At 36.5% G+C, this 18,926-nt stretch overlaps 1 protein-coding gene across 2 annotated transcripts in view; it reads right to left on the bottom strand.

The window, feature by feature from the left end:
• The window catches only part of LOC145664377 (uncharacterized), a gene marked incomplete at its 3' end in the record, with an annotated part of 102,035 nt that overhangs the window by 73,483 nt on the left and 9,626 nt on the right, over positions 1-18,926 (bottom strand). For both annotated transcript variants that reach the window (XM_081731031.1, XM_081731041.1), the window contains 6 exon segments: positions 998-2,469; positions 5,399-6,217; positions 8,274-8,489; positions 12,435-12,533; positions 15,913-16,091; positions 17,838-18,039. In XM_081731031.1, the coding sequence (XP_081587157.1) occupies positions 998-2,469; positions 5,399-6,217; positions 8,274-8,489; positions 12,435-12,533; positions 15,913-16,091; positions 17,838-18,039 (2,987 nt within the window).

Below are 18,926 nucleotides of genomic sequence, written 5' to 3'. Positions count from 1 at the left end.
GTGTGTATATGTTTAGTCTCTCACAGAATGTCTAAACATTTTCTAAACGCTGTAGTCCGGAACTAAGAATTTTCCGTTAAAGATTTATTTTGCTTTCCGTTGTCCGCATAACACAGTTTCCGCTTAATGAAGGGACTTTTACGTGTTTTGTGCTAAAAAATTAATGGGACCGTGAAATATTTCCGTTTAAGACAGTTTTCCGTTTAATAAAGGGTTCGTTGAAGGCAGGTTTTACTGTATTTTTAAGAGCGAATTTGGGTGCGAAGTAGGCTGAATTTTCATCCATGCGATAGAAACGTACTTTGCTTGCGATTTGGTAGCGTCTAAAGCCGACCATAGACATTTTTGGTGGTGAACATTTTTACTTTTTATAGAACAAAATTTTCCAACCTGTACTTACATTTGAACAGTTAAAAAAAATTGTGACCCAAAAGCTAAATTTCGTGACTTTCATGACCATTTTCTGATTTCGTGACTTTTTCGTAACATTCGTGACTTTGAGAAAAATAAACACACTGCTGAACAAGACTGCACTTATTTAATATAAAAACACATTTACACGTGACGTTTCGATCTTCTAGCCAAGATCCTCATCAGACGTACACTCATGATAAGGATCTTGGCTAGAAGATCGAAACGTCACGTGTAAATGTGTTTTTATATTAAATAAGTGCAGTCTTGTTCAGCAGTGTGTTTATTTTTCTGATTTTATTCGCAAGACGTATGACTATGATTGTGTGTCGTGACTTTCGTGACCGATAGACACCCTGATTATTATCTAAGCTCGCACGTACGGAAGAGGAACTCCACAGTAATATAATTCCACTCAAGTATTCCACCATGGCGGTAACTGCATTTTGATTATGAAAGATGATAATTCGAACAACTTACCGACTGCTGCAAGACGTTTAAATAACTATGATATAATTTGCTTGAATGTAATCATCTATTATTAATAAAATATCATAAAAATAATAGGAAAAATGTAACAACCTACCTTCTTAAGAGACATCTTTCTGGTGATACCGAAAAATCCTCTCTCTGCATGTACGAATGAAGTGACAATTCACTCGGATAATTCATCTTCTGCCGCAGGAAATTTCTAGAATCACCTTTATCGAAAGAAGAAAATGGAGATACTTCTTGTCTACTAACAATGTCCTTCGTATCAAATTTCCTCGGTGACAAGAGAGCTTCATCTTGACTGCTCACAGAATCTTCTCGCAACAGTTTTGACTTTCTAGTTCTAAAGTTAATTTCACTTTTGTCAGCTAATTCAAACGGTTTCTTCTTCTTTCTTCTCTCTGGTCTTGTTAACTGTTCGTCGCCGCTGAGAAGATCAGACAACTTACTCTGAACCTTAGGAGATAAGGGTTTTACAACGGTTACACCACATGTATTCAGAAAACTTGTACCGCTGTCTAAACTCATCGGTGCTTGATCAGTTGAAGTCTGTAATAGGGATAATTTTTTGTTGTGCGTAAGATGAAATGACGAGGATCTACTGAAACTGACGCCTGCTGATTGTATCACATTAATCTCAGTTTCTCTTGTTGATGTAAAAGACTTCCTTCTTCGACGTGGTGGCTTCGGAGGAATATCAGTTCTGACTGCTTCACTTGATAACGTTGGAGAAAGTATTACCTTTGGTTTTGGTTTATCCGAATTAATCATATGACTAAGAGACTGTTCGCCGACCATAACTTCCAAAAACTGTCCAATAGTATTTGTTGTAGTTGATTTAACGTCTTCTTTCGGCATGGCGGACTCTTGCACACCCACATTTTGGACATCAGTTGTAGCTTTTAACGCAACTGTCTTTTCCTTCTGTTCTGGACTCTTTTCCAACTTTAACTTCGTATTTTCATTCTTTGGAGCTGCCCGACCTAATGATTCTTGAAGAGCCAATTTTTCATAGACCTTTGACTTGTCACCAATTTTCGGTTTCCCCTTTACAGATACTGTCTCAGATTTTTTAACTGTCAATGGTTCCTCAGGTGCTTTCGCTACTGGTAACTGTGATTCTGATTTCGTTTCCACACTGTCTGGACTGGTTTTATTAGCTTCAGTTGTGACATCCACCTTTTCACTATCGACGAAAATTTTCTCCTCATGTTTATCCCCTGATTCAGATTCTCTACTAACCACGACATCTGGAAGAGGTTTTCTCTCTTCTACTGTATTACAGTTTTCATTGGCTGAAGAAATACTTGCTACAAAAGGTGCAGTAAACACATCATCATCGTCGTCGTCATCAGCACAAGCACTAGACACCTCTTTATCATTTTGTTTTGTCTTTTCCACTTCTCCTATCTCCACTTTATCTTCTTTTTTCTCGTTTGGACCCTTAGTCGAAGAAGGACTGGAGACAGTGGGGCTCAGTGATAGATGGGCATTTGATTCCCAAACTTCTTCATAACCTTGTAAAGTACCTTCTCTTCCCAATGTTCCGAAAACTGATTGTGCAGCCTGGAAATGATAACGATATTTTAAGATTATTATTTTTTAATCAGTACAACAATAAATATGCACTGAAAAATCCTAATAAATAAATAACTTTACGAGAACATTTAGTAAAACGGTAAAAATAGATAGAATCGTTCTTAGTACTTTAATTCTCATTAATTACGACATTGCAAATAGATACACCCACTGCAAACGATTAAATTAAGAACCTCTTATCCAATAATTTATTTCATTATGCATATACTTAGACTGTTCAATGTCTATTGCCCATCCCCTGTTTACTATAGACATTCAATATGTAAGGGCCTCTCCAGTTGCAATGATATAAACAGATTTGGGGGGGAGATGGCTGAAATTCAGCTCAAATGTAGAAGAGACTATGTAAATTCTACATTTTCAAAAAAGAAATAGTCCTAAAATGGATGGAACATAATCAAAAACATCATGAAACATACACATTAAAGTCAATGGAAAATCAATGAAAAAACTGAAGTCGTCTACATATCTGAAAAACTATAAGGAGATGGCTAATTGAAAGCTTTTGCAAAGACATAATGAAGAGCTTAAGAACGATGTATAGCACGTAAGGTAAATATGGATAGAACATTGTCAAAAGTCAAATTGTTAGAGTAAAATCAATAATGATAAAAGTATATGCATCTTCTTCGAATTACCCAGGGAGCCCAACGCGGAAGTTACGTGCTTGAAATATCTCGCGTCTTGATTTCGAATCTCTAGACTCGATTTAGCACGCAACGTGACTTTGAGCTGATCACATGACACAGTCTGGTCCTTATGGCAAACCGGCCCTTTCACATCTAAACTCACTTACTTATCTACAACTAAATATATCATACGAAGAAACACATAATTCATAACAAACTATATCCAATAAATCAAAACTAATGCCCTTTCATGGTCAAGTGGCTATGTCGTGTAGTCCCAGTTTCGATTCGCGATTGAGATGCTTGCCTCATATATAAACCCAACTAGTCTTTCGGATCCCAATTCAATCAAAAGACCTTAACGTGGGAGACCCGGGTTCAATTCCCGGCGGGAGCTCATGTGGTTTGGATTCCACGTTAATCAGTAGGTCCACGTCTCATATAGCCTCGCTGCTGAAGGGACGTTAAACTCAAAATCAACTCAACTCAATCAAAAGACCCCATCTCATATAGTGTCGTTGCTGAAAAGGTTTGTAAAACTCCAATCAGTAAATGAAACAACCAAACCTAACACACGTAAATGTATTTCTATGTGTTGTCTTTCTCGACTAATTATAGCAACTACCACTCAGTTCATTTAATTCAGTTCATACTGTCTTTCCTACAAATAATGTCCATACCACAACCAATCAATCAATCATACCAGTCACGCTCGATATTTTAGAATGATTGAGTGGTACATGGTCTGAATGACTGAATGTTTATCGGTATGGAAAATGGACTACGTCCAATGAACAACTGACTTATCACGGTCCTTGATAACGAACTACAATAAACAAGGTTTAACAGACCTCGACTTAATGGACTTTGAATTTAAAGGGAAGAATCTAACTAATGTCACAAATGTATTTAGAACTTCGACCAGATTTTTTAAAGGCGTGGTGATGGATGTGCTTGTAATATAGCAGTATGGGACACGCACAGAACAATAGTGCCACCCCTTCTCCACCCTTCTAATATGCAGTTGTAAGTTTTTAGGTTACTAATATGTAGTTACTGTTTTTCTGGAAAACACGGTGCTAGTACCTACTACGAATGAGTGGTTCTGATTGGCTTCAAGTGGCTACAGAAATCGCACTTAAGAAACCTAACAAACAAACAAACAAACAAAAAAAAAAAAAAAAAGCCGGTCCTTTGAACTACTTCCTATCGCCAGAAAAAGCTACCGATAATATGACACGTCCATTAAATATTTTAACAAAAACATTATCTAGAATAATTTTAAGTGTAATATCCTATTTAAAACATTGTTTATAACACAATAGGGTTCATATTGAAATTCTGGTATTGATTTGATTGCCTTCCCCCGAATTTCCATAATCGGTTAAGTAAATTTTTTTCTGACCCGTTATACCGCGAATGTTATCACTCATTTGTAGTTAGGTTTAGAATATATTACTGTCCAACGTTCTCCTTTTAATTTTTAAAATACAGTATATAAGCTTATTTTCTTACTGCAAACACTTATTGTGACTCAAGTCCCTATACAACGATAGCATCAAAAAAATAATTATACACAATCGATATAAATGATAACTTGTAATACCTCATAAACATACCTCTTGTAATACCTTCTGAATACTCATAAACATAAACAAGTGAAATCATAGCCCATCATAATTTCGTCTATCTCTTTACGACCAACAAACTTAACTTTTTTTTTTGTTTGTTTGTTTGTTTGCTACATTTGAATTTTTTTTATTTACCTACTTGTTGTCCTTCTTTCAACCCTTTGTGCGCTTCTCACAACCCGGATTTTAACACCTTTGGGCGCTCCTCAAACTTCTTTATTTCTAAAGAAAATTTTAGCTTTTCACTCTCTTGTAAACATATTTTTGAATCTGTTTTGATTTTTTGAGGCATTTTTCGTATCTTCTGTGGGCAACTACAAAAACAAACAACAACAAAAATCCCTGACCTTGTGAAATACAAACACTCCATGACTTTCAGCATATTTTAAAGCATTCCCCTGACTCATTTTAATTTGCCTGACTTCGAAGGTCAGCGTGAACCCTGCACAATTCGTGATCAAAAGAGCTTTCAGCCTTTCGTCCCAATTAGTCCGCTAAACGGAGAGTTTACTGTATTGAACCTAACCCAGTATTTTAATGTAGATATTTAAAATTACAAATAACTAGCTTTCCAGAAACAAACAAGAAGTTCCGCAGTGTGAGTAACAGAAGCAATTAAAATAGGCAAAGAAGTACCTCATCTGACTTCGCCTCCGGTTCCGGCAAAGGACTATTATCCTCTTCAGCCGAAATAATCTCTTCAGGGATTGGTTCATCAGCTTCAATGGGTTCTTTTGTCTCCTCCTCCAGCTCTCCGTCAGATAGCTCTATAGAATGCGTGCGCATCAAAAATCTACCTCTCTTTTCATCTAAAGACGTGGTAATACTACTACAATGAGATTCAATAGAAATCTTCGGTATTATTAGTTTAGGAAGCGGCATTTCACATTGAGCCTTCACCTCTGTATCTGCAACAACATTATCTGTCATATCTTTATTCTTCATTTCGTTTTCATTATTTTCAACTTCAGTAGCACCATTATCAATCGGAAGACTATCGTCACTATCCCAATCGCTTTCTGAACTAGAAGTCACAGCTATTTCTACAGGAAGTTTCTTTTTCTCCGCATTATCCACTTCAATGTGATTCTGCAGAGGCTGCGTACTTTCTTCATTCTCTGAGTTATCATCCTTGTCTGCTGTGTTGCTACTAAGACTCCAGTCTTCATGAATTGTTTTCAACTCCGTACCTTCGAATTTTGTTGTAGAATGCTCATAAGAACTATTATTGCTCAAACCTAACTTCTTTTCAGGAACATACGCAGAGCAATCACTAGCTTCATTCTTCGTATTTTGAAGCAAATTAACTGGAATTTTCAAGAAACTTTTACCACCCGTGCAGCTATCGGTTGAGTTATCTACTACATCGGCTGTTTTGCTAGCGATGTTTGGGTCAGACAGGGATGATAAAGCAAATTTTCCTTTCCGGAAAGGTGGTGAAGGAGATGATGAATGCTGAAATATGAAAGTACACACACTAGTTAAGATATGGTAACGAACTAAGGTTTACTTACTTCTACTCATTCCACAGCCATATAACTCTACAAGGATGACAAAATATATGTACATTTGTACAGCCAAGAATATTACGACTTTATGAAATACATTTAAAATACTTTCAGTTCGCTGTCAGTATATAGATTTCAATGACCAACTACCGAGTAAAAAGTCAGAAAATGACCAAAAAAGTAACATAGCATGCTTTGCCATCTTTGTATAGATCTAATTTATAAGTTCGTAACATGTTTGCCTGTACAAATGTGCGTATCAAGTTTTTCTAAGTTCATATAGATTATATTTCAAATAAAATTAGTTGATAACACATTTAAGTTTCCTACTAACAGAGCTACATGAAACAGAGAAGATCACATTAATACTTAGATAAATACAGGTTGCTGGAAAACATTACCAAAACACTGGGTAATTAATCCTGAAAACTAATTAATGGATATATATATGACCCAACATCGGTGCACAAATGCGTCATTTCGAACAAATGTGAATTCAAAGCGGGGTAATTTCCTAGGGTATTTTCCCCCACCCCCTCGAGTTTCTATTTATTTGAAATGTTTGAACAGAAAATCATACCGTATCAAGACATATCAACGAAACACACCGACGAGGAGGATAATAATACCCTAGGGAATTATTGCCCATTCGAATTCCCATTTATTTGAAATGTTTGAACAAAATCATACTATTTCAAAAGATCATCATGCAAACACTGCGAAGAGGGGGTAATTATGCCCTAGGGAATTATTACCTATCCTCGGTGTCCCATTTATTTGAAATGTTTGGACGTAAAATCATACCATTTAAAAGATACATCAAGGAAACACACCGTCTACGGTGTTATTTCCCTCGTTGGGGTGTTTCCTTGATGTATTTTTTTATATATATAAAGTATGATTTTACGTTAAAGCATTTCAAATAAATTGTACTTTGAGAAGGAAGGGGGGGGGGGTAATAATTCCCTATCAAATTTTCGGATATAAAGCCATTTTGCAAAAAGTGAGTGCATCTAGAAAGACAAAATACGGAATTGTATCAATTTATAATGTTACACTTGACTTTAATTTTGAACTAACCAGGAATCGATGGGGGGTTTAAATTCCCAGGAAAGTATTACGCCCTATTAAATTATCAGATATAAAGTCATCTTGCCCAAATGAATGCTTCTGTTAACGGTTAATACCGAATGACATCGATTTATAATGAAATATATGAGTTTGTTTTTGAAGTAACGAAGACCCGACCAGGGGGTATTAATTTTCTAGAAAAGTTTTAACCCCACCTCCACCCTCCGTCGGAGTGTGCTTTTAATGTATCTTTTGATATTGCATGATTATCTGTTCAAAAATTTCAAATAAATGGGAATTCGAATGGGTAATAATTCCCTAGGGTATTATTACTTCCCCTCCCCCCGCTCGTTGGTTGGTTTCTTTGATGTAGCTTTCTGAACAGTGATTTTCTGTTCAAACATTTTAATTGAATGGGAATTCGTGGGAGTATTATTATTAACCCCTCGTCGGTGTATTTCTTTGCTGTATCTCTTGAAATGCATAATTTTCCGTTTAAGCATGTCAATTAATGGGAATTAGATGGAGGTAATAATTCTCTATGGTATTACTCCCCTCGTCGGTTTGTTTTTTTTTTTTTTTTTTAATATATGGGAATTTGAGGGATCTAATAACTCCCTAGGGTAATAATATTATTACCCCTTTGTCTAAGTGTTTCCTTGATGTGTCTTTTGAAACAGTATGATTTTCCGTTCCATCATTTCAAATAAATGGAAATTCGTGAGGGCAGGGGGTAATTAGTTCCCTAGGGTATTATTACCTTTCTCGTCGTGTGTTTCTTTGGTGTATTTTTTGATATGATTGAACATAAAACCCTCACCTTGCAAATTTTAAATAACAGAAGCACAATTCTAATAACTCCAAGACATTCGACTTTTCATCACGAAAGTACTACAGAAATCAGATCATATTACCCGTGGCTTAATACTAACCTCATCCGCATTTTCAGCTGCCTCAGTGTTAAGACTAAATTCATAGCTCCGTGGAGGTTTGGCAGGTGGAAGACCATCCGGCAAAGCTAATGTTTTAACTTCCTCCAAACTAATAGCGCTGTCTCCCAAATATTCATCTGATGTACCTTTCAAGTCTGCGTTAACTTCTTCATTAGAACTTTCAAGAAAATCCTTTAGCCTTGCCCCTATTTTAGCCTGAAATACAACAGGTAATGAGGAGATAAAATACATAGTTCTAACAACAAAGAAATAATTTATTCGTACCATTAATAGTAAAACTAACTTTATTGTGCATTTTTGTTTAATAACAGTGAGATAAATTTCTAGAAATCTTGCTGATGACAAGAACTCACAACTTTATCAGTCCATGTAAACGTACAGTAAATTATAACATCATCTACGGTAACAACGACAATTCATCGACTAGAAAGCAGTCACCTTTCTGTCTTGAAACATGAACACAGCAAATTATACAGATATCTCGTGAGAAACGAACATAATAGAGCACACACTATCCAGCAAGTACTTCGCATAAATAAGTCAATATTGTTCTTTACACTTAACCAAGACTAGTTGCTCGTAAGAGTACCTTTGAGCATTTGCAGTCTTGCTCGTTTCTCTGACCGTGCAAGAAAGCAGCAAGAATTCTTAAAATCATCTTACCGTGATCAAACAAAAATGAACAATAAGGTTAGTTTTTATTATTAATTTCATAATAATGTGCCAGCTACTTTCCTTATTATATTATTCATAACGTTCTTTCTATACAGTAATATTTCATGCTGAAAATATAAGAGAAATTAAATATGTCCCCCCAAAAATGTATAATACTTTGAATAATGGTAATCATCATCATAGGTATTCTGCTATTACTGGCAGGTCACTTGCCGCAACTGAAAAGCTTCCATGCTTCACGGTCTTTCGCTAACCTCTTCGTTTTCACGTACGACTTTTTGTTTTGATATCGTCCATTAACTGTAATCTCCTTCGCCCTCTCTCTCTCTTTCCTGCCACCATACCCTCTAGCACGTCCCTCATGATATAATTTCTTATTAGCCATGTCCATTAAGATATAATTTATGATATATGTCCCAACCAGTTTCTCCTCCTCTTCTTAATAATAACTAAAATTGTTCTTTCCTCCCCCCAATAATGGTAAAACGATGGTAAAGTCACCCTGAAGTGCTACAAGAAGGTACTACAAAGAAAAATCAGAAAAATTCAAAAATATTCACCATCGCGAATAATCAATTCTTCAATTCGACTCAACTGAAGCGGACAGAACTGTTTAAGATGAACAAAACTAGTGTTTTGTAAGACTGAAAAATCCACGAACTTGACGAGAGAAAACGATCTACTGTAAACTCAACAACGAACTCCCCACGGTAAATTAAGGTGAGATGAATTGACATAAACAGCGACATTGCTTTTCTTTATTATGTTCAGAATTTATTAATCAATCAAAATTAACTGCATTTCCGCTGGCGCCCGTACGATCATTATTTCGACAAATGTAAGTAATGATTAACGGGATACAATAAATGGAAATTAAATAAATGAACGTAATATAAAACATACAAATACCATCACCACACTTATGAAATGCTCTTCAAGAACCTGAAATGTACGCAGAAATATCTAAGCGTTAACTGAGCAATCGTTCAGCAAGCATAAGATCGAAATTCCAGCCCAGCGCCCAGTAGCTGCATTAACACATTACAACATACAAACAAAATCATCTTGTGACTTTCTGTAAAGTTTGCCAGAGTGTAAATTCGAACACAGCAGAGAATAGAAATGTGAATATAACGCACAAAGAGTGAAAAAGTGACTGACTGGACGGAACTCAAACCCGGGACCTCCGCCATACCGTGACGATGCGTTAACCACTATGCCACCCAATCCGTTTCCCAGAACAACCACTCATTCTCTCACTCTCGAGGTTAGTGTTCTCCACTCGGACCATGAAGAACGTTAAAATAAATAAATATAAATAAATAAATAAAATAAATAAATAAATAAATAGGTTGTTTCCGCTTTCATTAATATTTATATGAAATTACAACCATCATAGGTGACACAGGGATTGTCCAAGCACAACAGTGGTCTGTAGTACAGCCTCCGTGGCCCGAACGGAGAGCACAGACATCGAGAGTGAGAGAGTAAGTGGCTCTTCTGGGAAGCGAACTGGGTGACATAGTGCTTAACGCATCGGCACGGTATGCCGGAAGTCCCGGGTTCGAGTCTCGGTTCAGACAGTCAATTGTTCATTCTTTGTGCGTTATAGAATTCACATCTACAGAGGATCTGGTGTGTTAAAATAGATAGGTTGTTTCATCTTTCATTAAGCTATAAGAAATGTGAATAGTTTATGATTTGTATACAACGCAGTTCTTCAAGTGACTTATATACCATGTGACAAATGATGAGACTGATTTTTATTACGACCGAGATTTTAAAAAAAAAAATACAAATGACACAATGCATTTTATCTAAACGTCTACAGTCTGGCAACACTGCAGCGCCGCTCTCTACGCTTAATGGGAAATACGCCACGGTGTTGTTTAGGTATTGATTCACCATTATTATGAAGGCAGAATGGAAGGGGCCGCGGTCTCTCAGTATTAGTGTTCACCTCTGGTGCGTGGAGTCCGTGGTTCGATCCCAGCTCGCGCCATTATGGATTTTACGGTGGATAAACTCCGTATACATGGGTTTTCTCGGGATTCTCCCGTTTCCTACCACATTTTTAATTCCACCATTTAATTCATTTCTCAACATCGCATCTCCTGTAGCATACACGGTATAACCGTGGGATGTAAAACCGAAATATTTCATTTCATTTTTTCAAAGAAGCATAGAGCAGAAATCATGAAATTCTGTTTAAACTCGGAAAAAGTGTTACTCCGGGCATTGTTAATTGGATATTTGGTATTTAACGTTCCTTTGAGCACAGAGGCTATACGAAATATGAACCAGGAGCTTAACATGGGATCCGGACATGAGCTCCCACCAGAATCGAACCCGGCTCTCCTACACCGAAAGCGCGCACGCTAACCATACAGCCAGGAGGAAGCTCTGAGAAGTCAAGTGTATGGTGATAATTGTTTTCTGTTCGTAATGGCGAATACATTGCGAAAATCTTAAGATTGGACAAAGGAAAATCGCTTTGACTGTGAGGATGATGAAAGAGTTTGGTATTAACCCGCAGACAATTAATCCAACTTTACTGGAAGACTTGGAAAAGAAAGAAAAAAAAAATGCTTCCAAAGTTTGCGCTACATTCTTTGCCTGATGATTAAATGCTAAAATTGAAATGGAAGTCACCATTATCACAAAAAGACAAGATAAACTGTCCTCCAAATCAAAAGTGAAAACAGTGCTGTTTCGTTTTAATGACACCACAGGAATTATCCATTATGAATTTGTTTTTGAGAGCAAACTGTCACTGTTAATTGGTACTTGAGTAATCTGGAATCCCTATGAGATTCTTACGAAGTCTAACACAGGCATACTGCACTTGACGTTGCTTCCTTCTGCACAATAAACCATTGGCTCACCGAACAATAGCTTAAGGATTTTTTTTTTTTTTTTTTTTTTTTTGACCTAGAAACAATATATCTCCTCAATCATCCAGCATGATTTGAAACATGAGTAGAGTAGCTGTGATCCTGAATATTTTCTCTACTCTTCATCTAAATTCTTTTTTTCTAACGATATCCCTGAAGGAGGTAATTATAGTTGGTTGAATGGAAGAAACGTAAGTAAATAAAATGAAATGAAAATGAAATGAAATTTTTGAGTTTTACGTCCCACGGTTATGCCGGTTAGGCTAAAGGAGACGGTGATGATGATAGATGAATGAAATGGTGGAATGAAGAAAGTGGGGGGAAACGGGAGAACCCCGAGAAAACCCACGCACACGGTGTTTGTCCACCGCAAAGTTCACTTTGCGGGAGCAGGGTTTGAACCCGGGACCCCAAGTACCAGAGGTGAACGCTCTACCACTGAGCCACCGCGGCCCCAGTAAATAAAATGTTTACGGGAAGATTCGTTTTTATACTCCATCATCACCCACCAACGACTAACGATTTCTTGTTCCTGTACGTCCATTAAAATAGTTATTTTACAGTTACACACCTTATTCTTTAAACTAGTGTCTGAGGCACTGTCATTCCACGTGTCACTTCCGTCCTCCTCTTCTTTATCAGTTTCTGACATTCCTTCATCAGGCTGCACCTACGAGAAAGAATAAACATTATTATTTATTTTTTCACTCTTGTTAATCTGGAATTATTAACCTACAAGTTCAATTTCATTTCACACGTTAGAATTAAAGAAAAAAAAATAATCCTGTAAACACACATTCAGTTTTAGGCACACACAGTACACAGCAAGATGTCGGGCAAACTCTGGAGTACTTCGACAACTTTATAGAGCTCCTCCGTGACTAAGCGGTTAGCGTACGCGCCTTTGGCATGGGAGGCCCGCGTTCGATTCCCGGCGGGAGCTCATGTGGTTCGGATTCCACGTTAAAGTGTCTCATATAGCCTCGCTGCTGAACAGGACGTTAAACTCAAAATCAACTCAACTCAATCAACTTCGACAACTTTACGTAAAATGTTGAAAGCAATTAATAAAGATATATGATTGGAATATGTTTTAACATAATTACAAAGGTAATAAGTAGTCATTTTTCAAGATCAGTCAAGAACAGTGAATTTCTAGCGCAGAGATCGTAGAGTAGGCTTATCATCGGTGATCGATTCTAAATAACCCAACTGTACTCCAAAAGCACGGTGACTCAGCTGTAGAACGCTTACCTATGGTGCATAGGGTACCTGGTTCGATCCTTGACCAAGTAAGTTTGTGGTGGACAACATCGTGTCCATGGTTTTCTCGAGGTACTCTAGTTTCCTCCCACTTTCTAATTCCACCAATTCTTCCATCATCATTCACTTGCTTCAATCATCGTCTCCCTTCGTCTAAGGGCATAATCTTGGGACGTTAAACTGAAAGCTTTCAATTTATTATTATTATTATTATTATTATTATTATTATTATTATTATTATTATTATTATTATTATTAGGTGAAGCCGTTGTACCTTTGAAACAATGTACCTTTGAACACCTGTGCTTTTCTCGAATTCAGAGCTATCTAGGTACAGTGATTAAAATTCGTTTGAAAAATTAAATGAAAAAAAAAGCACTACAAACGCGTTTGGCTGTTGTTTATTGAGTGTAGTGCCGAATAATGTTCCTTTTAATTTTTTCACCCCCAAAACGAAGATTTTTTTGTAGTTACCTTTTGAGTTTTGTGCTCTTCGGTTTTCGCAACTTGTGATATGTATTTGTCCAAAATTGGGGTAGAATCATTGGTGAATACAGTAATATATTTTTAGTTTTAACATCTGTTCAATATTTAAGCTAGTGGAGAACTTTTTCTCGTAATGGTGACCCTCTTGTATCTATGAACATTAATGCATCGTGTACCTTTGAATGATAAATAATACTGTTTAAAGCTACAATGTTAGTAGTTAAAACAATTGATATATTTTATATAGGTTAGGTTAGGATATAAAGTTATTAATTATAATTTTAAGTAGTTTCTATATATTCGCTTATTGTATAACATATAGTTAAGAGTTGTATATGCTCAACTTTATTGGTCACAAGTTTTTCTTAGAACTTCTCTTCAATTTTTAATTTAATTAATAAAATTTCAATTCTGGGGAAATTTTTATAGCTAAACCTTTTATTGCAATTTATAACTGTTAATATTTACGGCTTCTTTTCATATTATTGCCTCAGAAACGTTGTAATTATCACTTTGTTCAAAGGTACAAGGGGGTCTGTTCAATGGTACACGACCATAATGTACCTGTGAACAAAACGGATATGCTCTTGTTATATTCTATACAAGCTAGTGTAATTATGTAACACGTTTAAAAATCATTCTATCTGATAGCAAAGAGATGGCACTTTAAATATACGACAAAAATTGGGGAAAAAGTGCTGAATATTAGCACCAAAATTTCGAAGACTCTAAAAGTGTTCACAGGTACAACGCCTTCCCCTATTATTATTATTATTATTATTATTATTATTATTAATTGATTTTTTTCACTATCACACGACTTTATATTGTCAATCGAAAGCAAAACATACGAAGAATCCATGAATTTAATTTATTACCTTTCACTTATTCGATATGTATTCTATAGCATCCATACGTAAATGCAATGAATCAAGTTGCACTACATATACACCTAACACTTTTAAATCCCTGCATTTTTTAGAAGAAAATTTCGAATTTAATGAAATTAAATTAAATTTTTAAGTTTAACGTCAATTTCGACTTTTAGTTAAGTAGTTACTGTTTCAGTACTATTTATCCCAAAAAAATGAAATGAAATCTTTGAGTTTAACGACCCACGCTTAAGCTAGGTAGACTAAAGGAGACGGTGATGATAAAAAACGAATGAAATGGTGAAATGAAGTGGAGGGAATGAGAGAACCCCGAGGAAACCCACGCACATGGTGCTTGTCCACCACACTATTCATCGAAGTTATCATGGTTTATATGTCATTCTATTCAGAGTGAAACAAGTTTTCAGTTTTTTTCCGTCTGGTGCAGCTCCGGTAGCAGAACCCGAATATTATCTATCTTGAAAAATACTACGATTTATACGTAATATACATAATATACGACGGCTTCAAGAATTTCGGTTGGGAAAGAAACATCATAATTCCTTTCAATGATACTTTCAGAGAAACAAACCCAGTAACAGCACTTTTTATCTTTTTAATACATTACGCAAAACACTCAAATCACCCACTCAATTGCCATTCGCTAGTAAAAATACAACATATGAGCAGCTAAAACAGTACTCTCTTCTTCCTTTGGCTCACAACTAACTACATAAATAAAACTTTCTAAATGCAAGAACAGGAGGGATGGGGGAAATGCTATATGTTTTATTTCTCAATATGGATTGTGGACCTAAAAAGTATTGATAAACAATACTGATGTTTTATTCCTTTCGCTGTTGCAAAACGAAGACAAATATTGCTACGCGACCCCAAAACAAGGCCAAGCTCGAAACGACATATGAAATGAAAAAATTAAATCTTTCAGTTTTACGTCCCACGATTATGCCGGTTAGGTTAAAGGACACGGTGATGATGAGAAATGGATGAAATGGTGGAATAAAGAAAGTGGGAGGAAACAGGAGAACCCCGAGAAAACCCACGAGCACGGTGTTTGTCCACCACAGTCCACACGGCACGAGCTGGGATCGAACCAGGGACCCCAAGCACCAGAGGTGAACGCTCTACCACTGAGCCACCGTGCCCCCGTTCGAATCCTTTAATCAACCTATACTTTCGTACGACAAGCGCGGAAAATGCGTTTTGTTATTTCGTAATACGTATTCCCTAGAAATGAGACAGAAAATCAGTTTCAAGAAAACATATTGGATTTAGGGGATGATAACTGACGACATGTTTCTGTGGTAATATGTATATGCCAAAGAGTTTAAAAGGGTTAAAAGCATTTTAGGATTCCAGTGCAGTGCATGTTTTACTAGTATCCTGAAGAACTGTACCATTACACACCTCTTTGTCTTCAACTGGAATGGAAGTATTTGATGTCCTACGTATCAAATCAGAAGATTCAATCGTACCAACATCCACCGCTCTCTCACTAAATTGAGTCTCTTCATCCGATTCTGGTTTCACGAGAGCTGCGATGTCGTGATGATTGCCATTTAACGCATAGTCTTCAGCACGCCAACCTGGAATAACCAATATTTATTTTCAGTAAAAGTAAAATCTCACCACAGTAATTAGCTTTTTAAACGTAAAATTTCGTTTCACAGTCTGAAACTACGATACACCTCCAAACTGTGGAATTCAATACTTAAACTTTAAAAGAAATAATAAATGAAATCTTTGAGTTTAAAGTCCCAAGATTATGCCTGTTAGGCTAAGGGAGACGATGATTAAAGCAAGTGAATGATGATGGAAGCATTGGTTGAATGAGAAAATAGGAGGAAAAGGGAATACCTCGAGAAAACGCCACGGACACGAACTTAAATTTGAAGTAGTACATCTATAACTATTTGTTACAATAGATTAATACGATTAAAGATAGAACTTGTTCTTCGAAATCCATATCAAGAAGCCGTTACTCGCTTTGCCTTAGTGTTTTTGTTCTACATAAATAGAGACTGAAACCTGAAATCGTGAATTTGAACCACTTCTCGATTGAACAGATGATTAAAGGATGAGACAAAACCAACTCTTGGGAAGCTGAATCGATTGAAAAAAAAAAAAAAAAAAAACTGCATCTCGATATCTCTTACCATTTTTGCTGTACGGAAATCAGTACTGAAATCGAAAGTAGTGGTAAATTTCAAACACTCCTGGTTTTGGTAGTAGTGTGTTGCAAGTTGTGATGCTAGGTTCTCTTGACACCATAAAATCGATTGCAGAAAACAGTTAGTCGCTATACAGTATCGCTTTTGTTCTATGACGATAAATGTTGGAACCAGAAATGGTTAATCTAAACCACTTCCAGTTTGAATACAGGGTTAATGGAGGAGATGGAACCCATTCCCGGAACTCTGAATCAATTGCAAAAAATCATATCTCGATATATATTATAAATAATATTATTCCTCAGTCATACTCCTTCAAGGCAGTTCTGCAAGAGAAATTACATGCCTGGAGAGAAGCATTGGAGAGCAAAGGGCTTAGAATTAGTAGAACTATGACAGAATACTTACACTGTCCTTTTAGGAAAAATATGATAGAGAATACAAGAATACAATTTGACGACAAGAGGTGGTAAGGGCGAAGAAATTCCAGTACTTGGGATCAATTCTGCAGGAAAATGCAGGAGTAGAAGAAGATGTAAACAGGAGAATTAGTAGCGGTTGGGCGAAAAGGAGAGAAGTGGCAGGAATGTTGTATGACCGCAGAGTACCAATACGCCTTAAAAGGAAAAGTTTACAAAATAGTAGTGAGACCTGCCTTATTGTACGGAGCGGAATGTTGGACGACGAAGAAGAGAGAGGAACAAGTTGCATGGTGCGTAGATGAAGATGTTGGATTGATACAGAAGGATAAAATTAAGAACGAATTGATCCGGAGAACAGTAAAGTTGAGACCAGTAGTAGAAAAATTGCAAGAAAGTAGACTGAGATGGTTTGGGCATGTAAGAAGACCACCTTTGGAATATGTAGCTCACCGAGTAAATGTCACAGAAGTGGGTGGAAAACGAGCCCAAGGTCGGCCACAGAAGTAGGAAGTGTGTGTTATAAACGATACAGTGGAGTGTGGTGTCACAATGAATATGATACAAGATAGCAACAGCAATCCGAAAAGCCGATCCCAGCTAACTGAGAAAAAGGCTTAAAAGAAGAAGTCTTGCTGCTTCACCTAAAATATCACGGTACTGATTAAAAATTTTGTGGGATTGATACGTTATTAAAGGGAAAGAGAAATATAAGATTAATATAAAATAAAATTAAAATTACCTTTGTTATCTCTTTCATTCACTCGAGCACCGTACTCCATAAATAACTGCACTAAGTACAAATTGCCATCTTTGGCAGCTAACATCAACGGAGTCCTTCCTTGGGAATCGGTCACGCCGACTGATGTGCCATATCTCAAAAGAAGCTCTACGAAATCTCTATGATCACATACGGTAGCAATGTGTATCGGGTATTCACCAGCCTACAAAATATACATAATACATATAAATATATTCAATTACATCAGCATGTAATCTTCATTTTCAAGATTATAATGTGCGTCATTAGCTATCTCTTATCTTCGAAAGTTTTGCAGTTGGATTTTCTTACTATAGATAATTTCACACATTAAGCAAGTTTGACGACTGAGCAAACCAAGAAACATCCATATAACTAACTAACTAACTCTATGGCCTATGGAACCCGGAGGTTCAATGCCGCGTTCACAAAAGCTCTCCACTGACTTCTATCCTTAGCTAACTGCATCCAGTTTCTACTTTATATTCCAATCTCTGCGAGGTTCATCTTAATATTGTCCTCCCATCTGCGCCTAGGTCTTCCTAATGGTCGTTTTCCGATTGGTCTTCCAGTCAAGACTTTGAAAGCGTTTCTACTTTCTTCCATTAACATTCATATGGAAGATAATATTAAAAAAAAAAAAAAAAAAAAAAAAAAAAACATTTAAATTAATAATCTCAGCCAAATACTAAACTTAGAACATCGTACCGTATATTTCCAAATCCAAGAAGAAATGTTTTTTGACGCAAATTCATACCGAAAAATATGAGGCCATCTTGTTATTGAGACATATGATGTGGGACTGAAGGCGGTCCTCTGTGAGAAAAAAACCAAGCCATAATGACAGTGAAGATTCAGTAGCCCTTCCAGTGAGAAAGACTAAGGGAAGTATGTACCTCATTTGATTTTTTTGTTAGGATTAGGAATTAGATGCCTAGGCTTTCACCATCTATGGCCATGTTAGCCCGTTACATATGAGGAAAGACGTCCCTCGGTGATCATACCACCCGGGGAATTAGAGAGTAAGAAAGCGGCCTGAGACCATTATGTTAGGTACAGTCCGACATTTGC

Source organism: Thermobia domestica, chromosome 1, assembly GCF_964235325.1.
Source record: "Thermobia domestica chromosome 1, izTheDome1.hap1.1, whole genome shotgun sequence".
Taxonomy (NCBI): domain Eukaryota; kingdom Metazoa; phylum Arthropoda; class Insecta; order Zygentoma; family Lepismatidae; genus Thermobia; species Thermobia domestica.
This window is presented reverse-complemented; position numbering and strand designations above follow the sequence as displayed.